This window comes from Narcine bancroftii, chromosome 3 (genome assembly GCF_036971445.1).
Source record: "Narcine bancroftii isolate sNarBan1 chromosome 3, sNarBan1.hap1, whole genome shotgun sequence".
NCBI classification, from domain to species: Eukaryota; Metazoa; Chordata; class Chondrichthyes; order Torpediniformes; family Narcinidae; genus Narcine; species Narcine bancroftii.
In genome coordinates, this window is record NC_091471.1 from 348,596,654 (window position 1) to 348,611,745 (window position 15,092).

General features: G+C 40.6%; 1 protein-coding gene across 11 annotated transcripts in view; it reads right to left on the minus strand.

Annotated features, from left to right (window-relative positions):
- Nucleotides 1–3,542: 3,542 nt before the first annotated feature.
- The window catches only part of pctp (phosphatidylcholine transfer protein), a 148,036-nt gene continuing 136,486 nt past the window's right edge, over nt 3,543–15,092 (minus strand). For 5 of the 11 annotated variants that reach the window (XM_069929640.1, XM_069929649.1, XM_069929641.1 and 2 more), the window contains 5 exons: nt 14,001–14,118; nt 11,085–11,164; nt 9,324–9,495; nt 6,373–6,440; nt 4,074–4,781 (listed from right to left, as the gene is read on the minus strand). In XM_069929640.1, coding sequence (XP_069785741.1) covers nt 4,548–4,781; nt 6,373–6,440; nt 9,324–9,495; nt 11,085–11,164; nt 14,001–14,118 — 672 coding nt within the window. In that variant the 3' untranslated portion in view covers nt 4,074–4,547. The other 6 variants (XM_069929646.1, XM_069929651.1, XM_069929650.1 and 3 more) reach the window with 5 other exon arrangements.

Genomic DNA, 15,092 nt, shown 5'->3' on the forward strand with positions numbered 1-15,092 from the left:
TTAAAAAGATATCTTGCATAAACTTTTGATCTTCTTCGTTAGGTGAATATATATTAAGTAGATTCCAAAGCTCCGAATATATCTGACATTTTATCATAACATATCTCCCTGCTGGATCTATTATTTCCTCTTCTATTTTAAATGGCACATTTTTGCTAATTAATATAGCCACTCCTCTTGCTTTTGAATTATACGATGCTGCTGTTACATGTCCTACCCAATCTCTCTTTAATTTCTTGTGCTCCAATTCAGTTAAGTGTGTTTCTTGGACAAAAGCTATATCTATTTTTTCATTTTTCAGTAAATTTAGTAGTTTCTTCCTTTTAATTTGGTTATGTATTCCATTAATATTTAGAGTCATATAGTTCAGCGTAGCCATTTTATATTTTGTTTATCTTCTCTTTCCGTTTTTCCATCATTACCTTTCCTCCTTTTCCATTTCTGTTTTCTTATTTTCAACTCTTTACCAGACAACATTCCTACAACATCCAACATTTTCCTTATTCTCCTATTTCTATCTTCTTTATCCCCAATCTCCCCTTCCCCTCCTGAGTTGTCCTTTATCCCTTGTCGGACAACCACATCTCCCCTCTCCATTTGGATTTGCGAATCCACTCGCAAGCGTCAACTGATTTTGCAGTGACCGCTCTTTTCCCCCACCCAGCCCCCCCCAGAAAAGATTTCACTTTTTATATGTCACAAAGGTCACTATTTTAATTCCCTCCTTATTCTCTCTATTCCATTACCTTCCCTTATTAATTCTTGTCTATACTATCTATGTTTTCCTCTAATTACAGATACTTTCACGTATGCCCATTGTCTCTATTCACTCTTATACCTCTTTACCCGCATACATATCAATCGTGGTCATTTTTACCCTCATTACCCGTCTTCATCCCTCAGTCTATTTTTGTAATTGTTCTGCAAATTTTCGTGCTTCTTCTGGATCCGAGAACAGTCTGTTTTGTTGTCCTGGAATAAATATTTTCAATACCGCAGGATGCTTCAGTGTAAATTTATATCCTTTCTTCCATAAAATCGCTTTTGCTGTATTGAACTCTTTTCTCTTCTTTAGGAGTTCAAAGCTTATATCTGGATAAATGAAGATTTTTTGCCCTTTATACTCCAGTGGTTTGTTGCCCTCTCTTACTTTTTCCATTGTCTTCTCCAGTACCTTTTCTCTTGTAGTATATCTTAGGAATTTTACTACAATAGATCTTGGTTTTTGTTGTGGTTGTGGTTTAGGGGCCAATGCTCTATGTGCCCTTTCTATTTCCATTTCTTGCTGTAGTTCTGGACATCCTAGGGCCTTAGGGATCCATTCTTTTATAAACTCCCTCATATTCTTGCCTTCTTCATCTTCCTTAAGGCCCACTATCTTTATGTTATTTCTTCTGTTATAATTTTCCATTATATCTATTTTTTGGGCTAGTAATTCTTGTGTCTCTTTAGTTTTTTTATTAGATTCCTCCAATTTCTTTTTTAAGTCTTCTACCTCCATTTCTGCTGCTATTGCCCGTTCTTCCATCTTGTCCATTTTTTTCCCCATTTCTGTTAAGGTCATATCCATTTTATTTATTTTCTTTTCTGTGTTGTTTATTCTTCTTCTTAAATCATTGAATTCCTGTGTTTGCCATTCTTTAAATGACTCCATGTATCCTCTAACAAGAGCAAGTATATCCTTTACCTTGCCTTTCCCTTTATCTATTTCACTGTATTCTTCCTCTTCTTCTTCCTCTGGGTTGGCCATCTGTTGTTTCTTTGATGCCCTTTCCTCCTCTTCTTTCTTGTTTCCATTGTCTTCTGTGGTCTCTTCTTGCTGCAGGTGTTCTGCAGCTGTCGTTGCCGGCTGTGGAGATCGACTCCCCAGCTGGTCCCCCCTCCCGTCGGTGTGTTTTTTTTCATGCGCATCGCGCATGCGTGAGGAGTCGCGCATGCGCGGTTGCGCACTTTTACTCGGCTCTGTGAGCCATTGTTGTAGTTCTTTTTCTACCGACCTGAGGTAGTGGGGTCCTCTCTCCACAGCGGGCCTCTTCGGACAGGTAAGGCCTTCACCTTTTTCCTCCGTTGTCTTCTCTTCCTCTCTTCTTTCCGTTGATTTTGATTTTTCTCCTTTTGTCTCCATCTTCTTTCCACCTTTATACTCACTTTTCTTTAACTTGTATTTCTGTGCCTTTGTATTTTCTCTTGTTTTTCCCGACTTTTCTGGAGAGGGCTGGAGTTCACCGTCCGGCCACTACTCCATCACGTGACTCCCCCTCATCAGTGGTCTTAAAGTAATCTTCTACTAATAATTTAGTCACTTGCCCAAGATAATCTAGAGAAACAACTGCTGACCAGTACAACAGAAATGTCCAACACTTCAAAACTACTGTTGAAAGCCTGTTTTTAGGAAAGGCATGAGAGAGTAAGCTTATTAGTGTGAGTTTGAAACAAATGCAATGCACTCCATGAGACAATTTGAGATATCCTCCACTAAATAGGGAGGCAAATATTTAATTCACTAGACCACATACTTTACATTAACAACTAATTTTCCAAAAACAACATGTGCTTTAGTCTAGGCCACCTATGAAAAACAGCACTGCACTAGCCAGAACTCATTGAGGGAACCTGGTGTTATTTATTGACAGAATAGAGTTGCCACCTCTACTTCCACCTCTTGAGGTGAGTGTGAATGAATTGAAACCCAAAGAAATAACTTTTACTTCAGGAAGGCATGATGGGTTACATATTAGAATGAGATGGAAAATTAAACTTTCTCAGCACCTGAAGTTCAGCACTGTGATTTACATCATCACGTTGGAAAGATGCCCATTCTACTCCCACAAACCTCTTCCAGTGAGTAATTAACAGTCCTAGAGATGTTAATTTTCCATGATCTATGTAACAGTCCAGCCCTCAACCCTGCAAGAACAGTTGTCCAACTAGAGCAGCTCACTCCAGCACACTATTCCGCATACATGAACTTCAAATACACAATTGACCAACTCAAACTCTGTGTGATTTGTTGAGGAAAATGGTGAATGATGACCTGCTGAAAAAACATTCTAAAAATATGCAGACACAAGAGAATGCAGACACTGTAATCTACAGTAAAAATTAAACTGCTGGAGGACTCAGCAGGTCAGGCAGCATCCATGGAAAAGAATGAATCATCAACATTTTGTAGTGGGGACCAGTCCTCAAACACAAATTTGACCCTAAACATCAACCGTACATTTTCCTCCTGGATGTTGCCTGATCTGCTGAGCTCCTCCAGTGGTTTGTTTTTGACCAAAAATAGGCAAGCTTCCAACCATGAAAGGAACCACTTCCAGTATTTCTTTCTTTTCCCTTTAAGCAATGGTAAAGCTTCAGGCTGATGACAGGAAGCCAAAACAAGTCCAAGTGAGGGCAAAGCTAGCTTGCCAGCTTTCTCACCCCATGGAATATAGACCAGTTATTCCTCACCCATAATCTGAACTCTAGTCTCCTTTGCAAAGTGAATGGAGTGCTTTCAAAACTCATAAAGAACATTGAAGAATCATGTAACCCGTAAATTAAGTTTTTAATATATATATTTATTTTGGATCACTCTGTATACATGTCCGTGTGTACACTATGGTCTGTAGATACACTGTTTTGTTGGGTTGTATATGCATATGTACAATCAGATGACAATAAATTTGAACCAGAATAATTGGGCTGTTCAGCCTATTGAGTCTGTTTCACCATTCAAATCATGGCAGATGAATTTCTTCACTCAACCCCATTCCCCTGACTTCTCTCCATAACATTTGACACCCTGCTGATCAAGAACCTTACGTATCACCCATTGCTGGTGAAACACAGACGATTGGACAGTATTGCGAGCAGCTTGGTGTGATATTTCATACAGGCAAGAGTGTGTTATCAAGGATAAATCCCTGCTACCTGATAACACAATAAAAATAGGACAACCCATTGCCATTTCATCATGCATAGATTCAATCAGTAGAACGCTGACTTTTTCCAGATTTCTTGCAGTATTCGGAGTAGTTGGCACAAGCTTTTTGCATATCTTTTAGAAAGGAAGGCACTCCACTCTGTGGAGAAATATATTGGTGTTAATTACATGAAAGAAGTTTAGAGATTCTAGCAATGATCCCAACAAAGAACAAGCAGCCAGCCCGGATTACAAACACACTATGCACATTAATGAGTGCTTGGGAGAGCAGTGGGGTGGATGGGAATGGATTTTCTGACTGCTGCAGGGCTGCATGCATCATCTGCTGAGTGGGAACAAGGCATTTTCTGTGTGCCTTCTGTCCCTGAGCTGCAACATTATACCTTGAAGAACGGTTCAGGCATGAAACGTCAGTAATATATCTTTACAATGAACAGTACGAGACTGGGTGAGTTCTTCCAGCATTTCTGAGTGTTTTTACTACAATCTCAGTGTCTGTAGACTTTTGTGTTTAATTGTAATAGTTGTGGGCTAGGTTGAGTTGAACAGAGTTGGAACCACTGAACAGATTCAGTAAGGTTGCTGATCGTCACTCTTCCAATGTCTGCTTGCTCTCCATTCACAGCCATGATCCTCTCCCACACATGGTTTTGTTTGGGTTTGAATAGTTCTCAGGAATGGAACCCTGTTGTAACCTGCTGCCTTCCTGTACTGGAGTGCAACAAAATGCTCCCCTCAAGATCCACTCTGCTGTGCCTGCCAGCAAAAGAATCTCTTTGGTGATTGGGAGCAAGAACTCTAAACTTGCTTTTTCATCAGTGTGTTGGGCATGGTCGATCAACACGCCATCAGCCTGCATCAACATCAGATTGTGGGCAGTCAAACTCAGTATCTCAAATAAATGCAGAACATAAATTAGATAAGATAGATAGAGATAAAGCAATGGCATGTATACTTTATAAACAAGCCTCTCTCATTGGCCTCAGGAATTAGAGATGTGGAGGTCTCCCTTAGTCATGTCAAGGAGTAGTCTCTCATTTCATGAACAAAATGGCTGCACAAGAGGAACAATTTATTACTCCTCAGATTGAAAACATTTATATTTTCTCATGGATATTGGCTCACAATCTCTCTCATCAATGTCATAAGATCCAAATCCTTATGTCAACTCCTGGCACCACCCCTGGATGTCAGAGAATAACATAATAAAATCATACAGCACAAAAACAAGCTCTTTGGCACACCTTATCCATGCTATCTACACCAATCCCACCAGTTTGCATTAGGTCAGTATCCCTCTAGCTTTTCTCATTCGTTCATGTCCAACATCTTGATCCATGAGACCTCACTTGGAGTATTGTGAGCAGTTTTGGGCTCTTAATTTAAGAAAGGATGTGCTGAAGTTGGAGAGAGTTCAGATGAGATTCACAAGAATTATTCCAGGAATGAAAAAGTCATCATATAAGCGTTTGAGACAGCTCTTGGCCTGTATTCATTGGAGTTTAGGAGAATGAGAGGGAATCCCACTGAATGTTGAAAAGCATGGACAGAGTAGACGTAGAAAGGTTGTTTCCCATGGTGGGAGAGTCTAACACAAGATGACACAACCTCAGGATTGAAGGGTGTCCACTTAAAACAGAGATGTAGAGGGTGGTAAATCTGTGGAATTTGTTGCCACAGGTGGTTGTGAAGGCCAGGTCATTGGGTGTATTTAAGGCAGAGATAGATAAGTTCTTGATTAGCCAAGACATCAAAGATTATGGGGTGAAGGCCAGGCAGTGGAGCTGAGTGGAAGAATGGATCAGCTCATGATTAAATGACGGGGCAGACTCAATGGGTGAATACCATATTTCTGCACCCATGTCTTATGGCCTTATCAAATTTGATTAACCAGCATTAAACAAGGGCAACAAGGTCACTATTGTATGGTTTATCAGGAGTCTGATGGAAAAAGCTGACTTTTAACCTGCTAGTGTGTAATTTCACACTCTTGAACCCTCTCTCTATGGAAGGAGGAAGAAAATGTGACTGTGGAGTGAAGGGCCCTTCAGAATGTTGGTAGTGGGAGCAGAAGATGGAATTGATGGAGGAGAGAAGGGCTGGTGTGATGTTCTGAGCTACATTCACCACCTCTGGAACTCTTCCAAACCTGGGAAGAACAGCTCCAAAACCATGAGCTGATGCATCCAGCTGGAATGCTTTTGATGGTGCACCTGTAGAAGTTGTCAAGGGACATGCTGAACTTTCTTAGCTTTCTAAGGAGGTTCAGTCAAGGAAGGGTTCCATTCTCTTCCCCATTTCTGCACCACTGCTCCCCCAAAAGATGCTTAAACTTCTTTGCACCACATGCTCACAAACCCACTAGAAACACCCCAATTTTGTCAGATAGAATACTATTGGTTCCTTAAAACAAAGATGCTATGACAAGAAAAGCACTCACTCACCTTTGCTGCCCAGTTAATGAGGAAGGTTGGGATCATGCCTCCAGGATTATCAAAGTAATGCAGAAACACTGAAGAAGAAAAGATCAACTATAAAGAAGGATGGATACCATTTCCTTCATTTATCAAGTAACACAAAATTCAAACCAACAAAATAGCCGTGCAAGTGCACAAAGGACAGTGAATTTTACTTGGAACTCTAAGACAAGGCAGGAAATTATACAAAATTAATGTGAATTGAAGAATTTTCTCTTCCCCTGAGGATCTTCTCCACTATCACTGAACCTCAGTACCTTTTCTTTCATGAAGGGTTTGAGGGCCAAACAGGCACAAAGCCTCAATGATGCACAAAGTTATGAGAGGGTTCACAGATGACTTGATAATGTTACAAAAATGGCTTATATTTTGATCAATGGTTTCATAGATAGATACAAAACAGAGTTCTAGACTTATAGCTAACAGCTCCTGACTCACATCTTAACTGAAAGGCAAGAACACAGCCAATCCAATGTTCACACTTACACCCAGCCAATCCAAAGTAAACACTTACACCAATCCAATGTTCACACTTACACCAATCCAATGTTCACACTTACACCCAGCCAATCCAAAGTTCACACTTACACCAATCCAAAGTTCACACTTACACCAATCCAATGTTCACACTTACACCAATCCAATGTTCACACTTACACCCAGCCAATCCAAAGTTCACACTTACACCAATCCAATGTTCACACTTACACCCAGCCAATCCAAAGTTCACATTTACACCAATCCAATGTTCACACTTACACCAATCCAATGTTCACACTTACACCCAGCCAATCCAAAGTTCACACTTACACCAATCCAATGTTCACACTTATACCCAGCCAAGCCAATGTTCACACTTACACCAATCCAATGTTCACACTTACACCCAGCCAATCCAAAGTCCACACTTACACCAATCCAATGTTCACACTTACTCCCAGCCAATCCAATGTTCACACTTACACCCAGCCAATCCAATGTTCACACTTACACCCAGTCAATCAAAAGTTCACACTCACACCAATCCAAAGTTTACACTTACACCAATCGAATGTTCACACTTACACCCAGCCAATCCAAAGTTCACACTTACACCCAGCCAATCCAATGTTCACACTTACACCCAGCCAATCCAATGTTCACACTTACACCCAGCCAATCCAATGTTCACACTTACACCCAGCCAATGCAATGTTCACACTTACACCAATCCAATGTTCACACTTACACCCAGCCAATCCAAAGTTCACACTTACACCAATCCAATCCAATGTTCACACTTACACCCAGCCAATCCAATGTTCACTTACACCCAGCCAATCCAATGTTCACACTTACACCCAGCCAATCCAATGTTCACACTTACACCCAGCCAATCCAATGTTCACACTTACACCCAGTCAATCAAAAGTTCACACTCACACCAATCCAATGTTCACACTTACACCAATCCAATGTTCACACTTACACCAATCCAATGTTCACACTTACACCAATCCAATTTTCACACTTACACCCAGCCAATCCAATGTTCACACTTACACCCAGCCAATCCAAAGTTCAAACTTACACCAATCCAATGTTCACACTTACACCAATACAATGTTCACACTTACACTAATCCAATGTTCACATTTACACCCAGCCAATCGAAAGTTCACATTTACGCCAATCCAATGTTCACACTTACACCCAGCCAATCCAAAGTTCACATTTACGCCAATCCAATGTTCACACTTACACCCAACCAATCCAAAGTTCACATTTACGCCAATCCAATGTTCACACTTACACCCAGCCAATCCAATGTTCACATTTACGCCAATCCAATGTTCACACTTACACCCAGCCAATCCAAAGTTCACATTTACGCCAATCCAATGTTCACACTTACACCCAGCCAATCCAAAGTTCACACTTACACCAATCCAAAGTTCACATTTACGCCAATCCAAAGTTCACACTTACACCCAGCCAATCCAATGTTCACACTTACACCCAGCCAATTCAAAGTTCACATTTACGCCAATCCAATGTTCACACTTACACCCAGCCAATCCAAAGTTCACATTTACGCCAATCCAATGTTCACACTTACACCCAGCCATTCCAAAGTTCACATTTACGTCAATCCAATGTTCACACTTACACCCAGCCAATCCAAAGTTCACATTTACGCCAATCCAATGTTCACACTTACACCCAGCCAATCCAAAGTTCACATTTACGCCAATCCAATGTTCACACTTACACCCAGCCAATCCAATGTTCACACTTACGCCAATCCAATGTTCACACTTACACCCAGCCAATCCAAAGTTCACATTTACGCCAATCCAATGTTCACACTTACACCCAGCCAATCCAAAGTTCACATTTACGCCAATCCAATGTTCACACTTACACCCAGCCAATCCAAAGTTCACATTTACGCCAATCCAATGTTCACACTTTAACCCAGCCAATCCAAAGTTCACATTTACGTCAATCCAATGTTCACACTTACACCCAGCCAATCCAAAGTTCACATTTACGCCAATCCAATGTTCACACTTACACCCAGCCAATCCAAAGTTCACATTTACGCCAATCCAATGTTCATACTTACACCCAGCCAATCCAAAGTTCACATTTACGCCAATCCAATGTTCATACTTACACCTAGCCAATCTAATGTTCACCCTACACATAGCCAGTCTAATGTTCACACCTACACATAGCCAATCCAATATTCATACCTACACACAGGCCAATCCAATGTTCACAACCACACGCAGCCAATGCAATGTTCACACCTACACGCAGCCAATGCATTGTTTACAATTCATTTCAAACACTGAAGCATTGCCACTCCTCTAATACATGTTTGTTAAAATCTCAGAACTGACAATGCTGAGGTTCAGATTGTTCTGCTATACCTCTGCTACCTTGTTTACCATCACTCTCGATTACCACAGTTTGATGATAGTCCTCCACTCTGATCATGCCAGATTTGGCTGGTAATCCCGGCACACATTTTGATTTTGCGCTAATCACCCAAATTTTACGTCCATTGATATCCAAATCATGAAGCTCACGCCTGTACACATACTGTGGGTAAAGTTAGGGAAAGAATTGCTCAACCTGAAAAAGATGTGTTTTGTTCAGCCTTGAGATGTGCATGCCATGAGCAAGGATAGATTCTTCAGTCAAATTAATTATTCTTTTATTTGGATGGTAGAAAAAAAACCTAGTTTTCAATTCTTATATTTCCGCCTAACTTAAAGCAGTTTAATGAATGAACAAACAGATTCTAGGTCATATCAAGCACAATTTAGTTGACTAGACTAACAGACTCAGTCACATATGATCAGATCAGCTAAGGCAGATTTCCTTCTTGAGGATATTCATGTCTAGTTGTATTTCAAAACAATCTCATTGCAGCACAATATTTAGTGTCAGATTTTAAATTATTTTTCATATCATATAATTGAGTCAAAGTCATGCAATACAGAAAAAAGCCCTTCATCCCTGCATCAAGTACAAATTCTATATACAAGCACCCTTGATCCATAGCCTGTGGATGTATGCTTATGTCCATTATCCTTACATTGCAATATCACATCCATTATATTCCTATACCCACTGCAAACATCGGAATAGCTGAATAATCTTTCCCTTTACCAAGAGGGGACAGTGATTTTTTTTCTTTGCTACAACTGTCTGATCTTTAAAGTCAGTGCCTGGGTCATAGCACCTGACAGCACTGAATCAGGTCAGAAGTTGTAAATGTTTAAAGAGTAAGTTGGAGACTTACTGTTTCTGTGAGGCTTTCATAGTGTTGTGAATGGTATGGTGGGAAAACTGCATTTGTTGGCGATCTTAAATAAAAACAGAAGATGCTGGAAGCACTCAGTGATCAAACAACATCTGAGGAAAGAGTTTAAAATGGGGACATTTAAGAGACTCTTAGTTAGGTACATAGATATAAGAAAAATGTGAGGGGGAGGGAAGGGTTAGATTGTGTTAGATTATGTTTATATGGGCTCACACAACATCTTGGGCCAAAGGGCCTGCACTGTTCTATCTATATTCTCAATGTTGCGAGTCGAACATCCTTCATCAGTAACTCATGCCCTGTCATGCTCAATCCTACACTCTACATTGGATTAGCTCCACAGTGATTGCAGAAAGCACAGCAACACTTAGCTCCCAAGAGTCAGGAATCAAAGTGCTATACCTACACATGGCTTCAGAGTGTACCTGACAGGAGGCAGAGGAGTAAGGAGAAACACTCTTGGCTGAAGAGTTTCACTTGTTTCAATGTCTTCACACTGTTTAAAAAAACCACCAATGTGATCAACATTAAACACTTCCAGCAAAAATTCAGCCCATCACACCAGTCCCTGCTGCTCTGAGAGAGTTAAACCTGAGCTTGTCCTCAAAACCCTGCAACTTCTGTCTCACCCTGACCTCTCCCACCAAATTTTGTCAAGGATTTATCCTACTTGATTTATTGGCTCCAGATTACACATAACTAAGTGCATAGAAACTCATTTTTTCAATGCTACTGAGAAAGCAGTAACTTCTCAACTCCAGAAACATCCAGATCCCCCCTCATACTATTCAACAGAGCCCCTAAACTACTATGCACAGCAGATGGACAAATAAACAGGATATTCAAGAAAAGTGAAGGATACATCTCGGTTAGACAAGAGGAACGGGTATTTAACTTCCCAGTAAATCAACTTCTCCCCACAATGTTCCAACTCGTACAGCTCTGCAGGTTAAAAAAGAAGATTTAATGTTGATTAATTGATTTAATAGATCCTTTGAACATCAGCATGGAACTACACATTTAATCTGTTTCTATCAATTAACTTTGGAAACGTGCACCCATTATCATAAAAACCTTAGCTCTTCTAGTGACAACTAGACAGAATGTCAGGTAGAAGCAAACAGTACCTGAAAGAGATGTCGAAGGGAGCCAATAGTGCAAATAGCCCAGAGAAACACATTAACACACTAAAAACAGAAGAGAAAAGCACAGCACAATTTAAAACAATTTATCAATTGAAATAATTCCATAAGCATTTTGCTTCCCTATTTAATCGAGGTATGGAAGAAGATTTTGAGTTATTCTGCCATACCCGCAGGAATTCTGCCGCACCCGCAAGAAAAAGGAATCTCAGGGTTGTATGTGATATAATGTATGTACTCTGACATTAAATCTGAATCTGAAGGAAGTTTCATTCCAAAATGTTGTGAAATGTTGCATTTTGGGAGGTTAAACCAGGTACAATTTATGCAGTAAATGCTATAGTCCTGGAGAATGTTGTCAAACAGAACAAAGGTATAGGTACATGTGTACTATCAGACAGAAGCAAACACACAAAACCTAAAGTCAATACAACAAGCTTTATTCGACATAAACTTCCACAGAGCCAGCTGTGAGGAGTACTGCTGTAAACTCTGAGAGTGTCTTCAAAGGGGCGGCTCAGGCTTATATCCTGGAAGGCGATTGGCACCCGACCGGGTGGGGCTTGATCTATTCAGGTCGGTTGATTGACAATCGGCCAGGTGTTGCTCTTCTGCAGGTACAGAGGTTTCCCCCTGCAGTAGGCCAGTGGTGAACCACCACAACATGGTTTTGTGAAAAGTGGCTACACAATAGGGTAGTGAGGAAATTGATTGCCTTCATCAGTCTGGGCATTGAGTACAGGAATTAGGATATCTTGTTCACAGCTGTGCAAGATATTGGTGAGACCACATGGAGTATTGTGTGCAGTTCTGGTCACCTAGCTATAGGAAGGATGTTATTAAGCTGGAAAGGGTGCGGACAAATTCAGAAGAATGTTACAGGAACTGGGGGGCTCAAGTTTTTCACAGGCTGGACATACTGGGACTTTTGTCCCCAGGGGTGTAGGAATGGTGACCTCATAGAAGTATATAAAATCATAAGGAGCATAGATAAGATGAAGGTGACTGTCTTTTTACTAATGAAGAAGAATCTGAAACAGAAAGTCTTAGAGACTAAAGTGAGAGTAAAAACATTTGAAAGAGAGCGGAGGGGCACACAGTTATAAGGAATGAGCTGCCAGAGGAAGTGGTACAGGTCGTAAAATTACAAAGATTTAAAAGATTTTTAGACAGGTATATGGATAGGAAAGGCTTAGAGACATATGGGACAATCTAGTCAGCATGGAAGAGTTTTTTTAAAATTTTATGATACTTCTGGCTAATGAAACCAGTGCAGCCCAATTACACCCATTTAACCTACCAACCCCATATACTTAGATAAAATCCACAGGAGAACATACAAACTCCTTGCAGACAGTGGCAAATTCTAACCCTGGTCACTGAAGCTGTAGCCTATCTGCTACGCTAACCGTGCTGCAAGATTGGACCAATAAGCCTGTTTTGTGCTTTACAACTCATGATTTCATGCTTTATTGCATGTGGAGGAATCTTCAGAGCTCAGTAACACTGGAATAGCGAATGACATATGCATAAGTGCAAACCTACTTACAGCTACACTGGGCCAGAGTTTAAGATGCCCCATAGGTCATCAGTTACACAGCCATCTCTTGGAAAGGCCAGGTGGATGGGCAGCCCAAATGAAGGCTACTAGTGTGAACATTTCACCCCATGCAATTAAATGAACAGAACATCCAAAAAACAGTTAACAACGTGAAAATCTCCGGATTGTGAGACACAGAATGGACAGGGTGGAACTTCCCAGCAGCTTCCTGGGCTGGTTATTTTAAACCACATAAATTGTGTATCACATAAAAAAGACGACTCCCGCCCCACTACACATCAGAGGACTCTTTACACACAGGGTAAGTGGAAAGAAAAGGACTGTGTAAAGACTACTTGACCTGCAGTTCAGCATAGCTCACAGATGTAGGGCAGCTGTTCAAACAAAGAAATGCATCAACACATTTCTGCTGGGAACTTCCCCGCTGCTCTCTGTGCAATGCATTCCCAACAAACCTACAGTTTACTAAGCAATTCACATAGTAGGCAACTCGCTTACTGTATCTATCTACATTTATAATTGGATCTGTTAAACAATGCTCATACAGATCAGTGCAGGCTGCAGAGTTTATCCGCAGACCATTTACACCCCACCAATCCTCTCACCAGCGCATCCATTATCCCACTAGCAGAGGCATCCTGACATTTTTAGTCACTATTTAAGCAGGGGAACCTCCACCTGTTCTAATTCAAACCTTTTGCTTTCTACTTCCTCATTATTTCATTCTCAAGGCACTGATGCTTCTCTTGAGGATAAAACTCAAATAGCAAATGCCATACACCTGACAACCTAGAGAATTGTCGAGGAATTGTTCATTCTTGTAAGCATGACGTCCCAATCCAATTTTATCATCATCTTTAAATTCCAAAAGAGAAAAATTAAGGTCTGAACACTGGGATTTCTCCTCATTAATTGTGATAGTTGCAATTGAAGAAATATTGCTGTTTGCATATCTATACAGACACAAAATGTTTTGAAAAGGAGCTGTTAAAGTAAGCAACTCCTGTGTTCTGCAGCAATGCCTGAATAAGGAAGTCAAGATATGAATGAAGCATCAAGTCTGTCAGCCACCAACCTTTCACATAACTATCCCATTGCTTCCTATACTCCAGGTCCATGTACACGTCCACAAACAACTCTGGGGCAAAATCTGTAAAGGTTCCATAGATCTTATATTCATAAAGGCATGATTCCTGCAAAATACAGAAAAAATGTTAATGGAAAAAGGTGTGGAGCCATCAAAATGCCACACCAGAATCACACTGTATCCTAAAACTAGCTTCAAGTACATGCCTGCCTCAGAAACTGGTACTACATAAATGAAACAGGATGAGAATTAGCACCAGCTTTGAATGTGGTTAGAGCACAGGAAGAATCAGTATCAGAACCACCTGCTAAATCATGAGAAATGTTATAGACACTAAGAGCATCAGATAAAACAGCAGTGATTACATTTGTTTCATTCGTGTTAATCGGCAAACATCCCAAATCTGCTTATCTGCTGTTCATTTCATCATTGCAAAAGCTCAAGGAGCCATATACTAAGCTACAATCAGACAGGGCCCTGAGAAATATAAAGATTGCAGCAGACCATTAAGAAGGGTGAAAGTGGCCATGAAATGTTTTTGGCAAGTGGAATTAAAGGCATTTTCTACTTGCATTAAAAATGAGAGAATGGCGAAGGAAAGATGGGAATTTTGTTTGGGATCAGGGGAAGTGGATGAGGAACTAAATTAGTATTTTACATTAATATTTACCAAGTAGAAGGACGTGGACAATGATAGAGAGCATCATGTGGTGAATGCTCGTGTGTGAGGGCATTTTGAGATGCAGACAGAGGTGATTCTGGTTCCTTTGTGAAGCATTAAGGTGAATGTTCCCCGAGTCTGATAGCATACATCCTGGTTATTAAAAGAGGCACGTGAAGAGATTGCTGGGGCCTTGACTAAGATTTCGCCATCCTCATTAGTGACAGGAGAGGTCCCAGAGGACTGAGGAGTCACCAATGTTATACCTTTGTTCAAGAAATAGGGATAATCCAATGAATTATAGGCTGGTAGGGTTGACATCCGTGATAGGGAAACTACTAGAAAGGATACTTAGGGACAGGATTTATGCACATTTGGAAAGTCATGGTCAGATTAGGGACAATCAGCCTAGTTTTGTG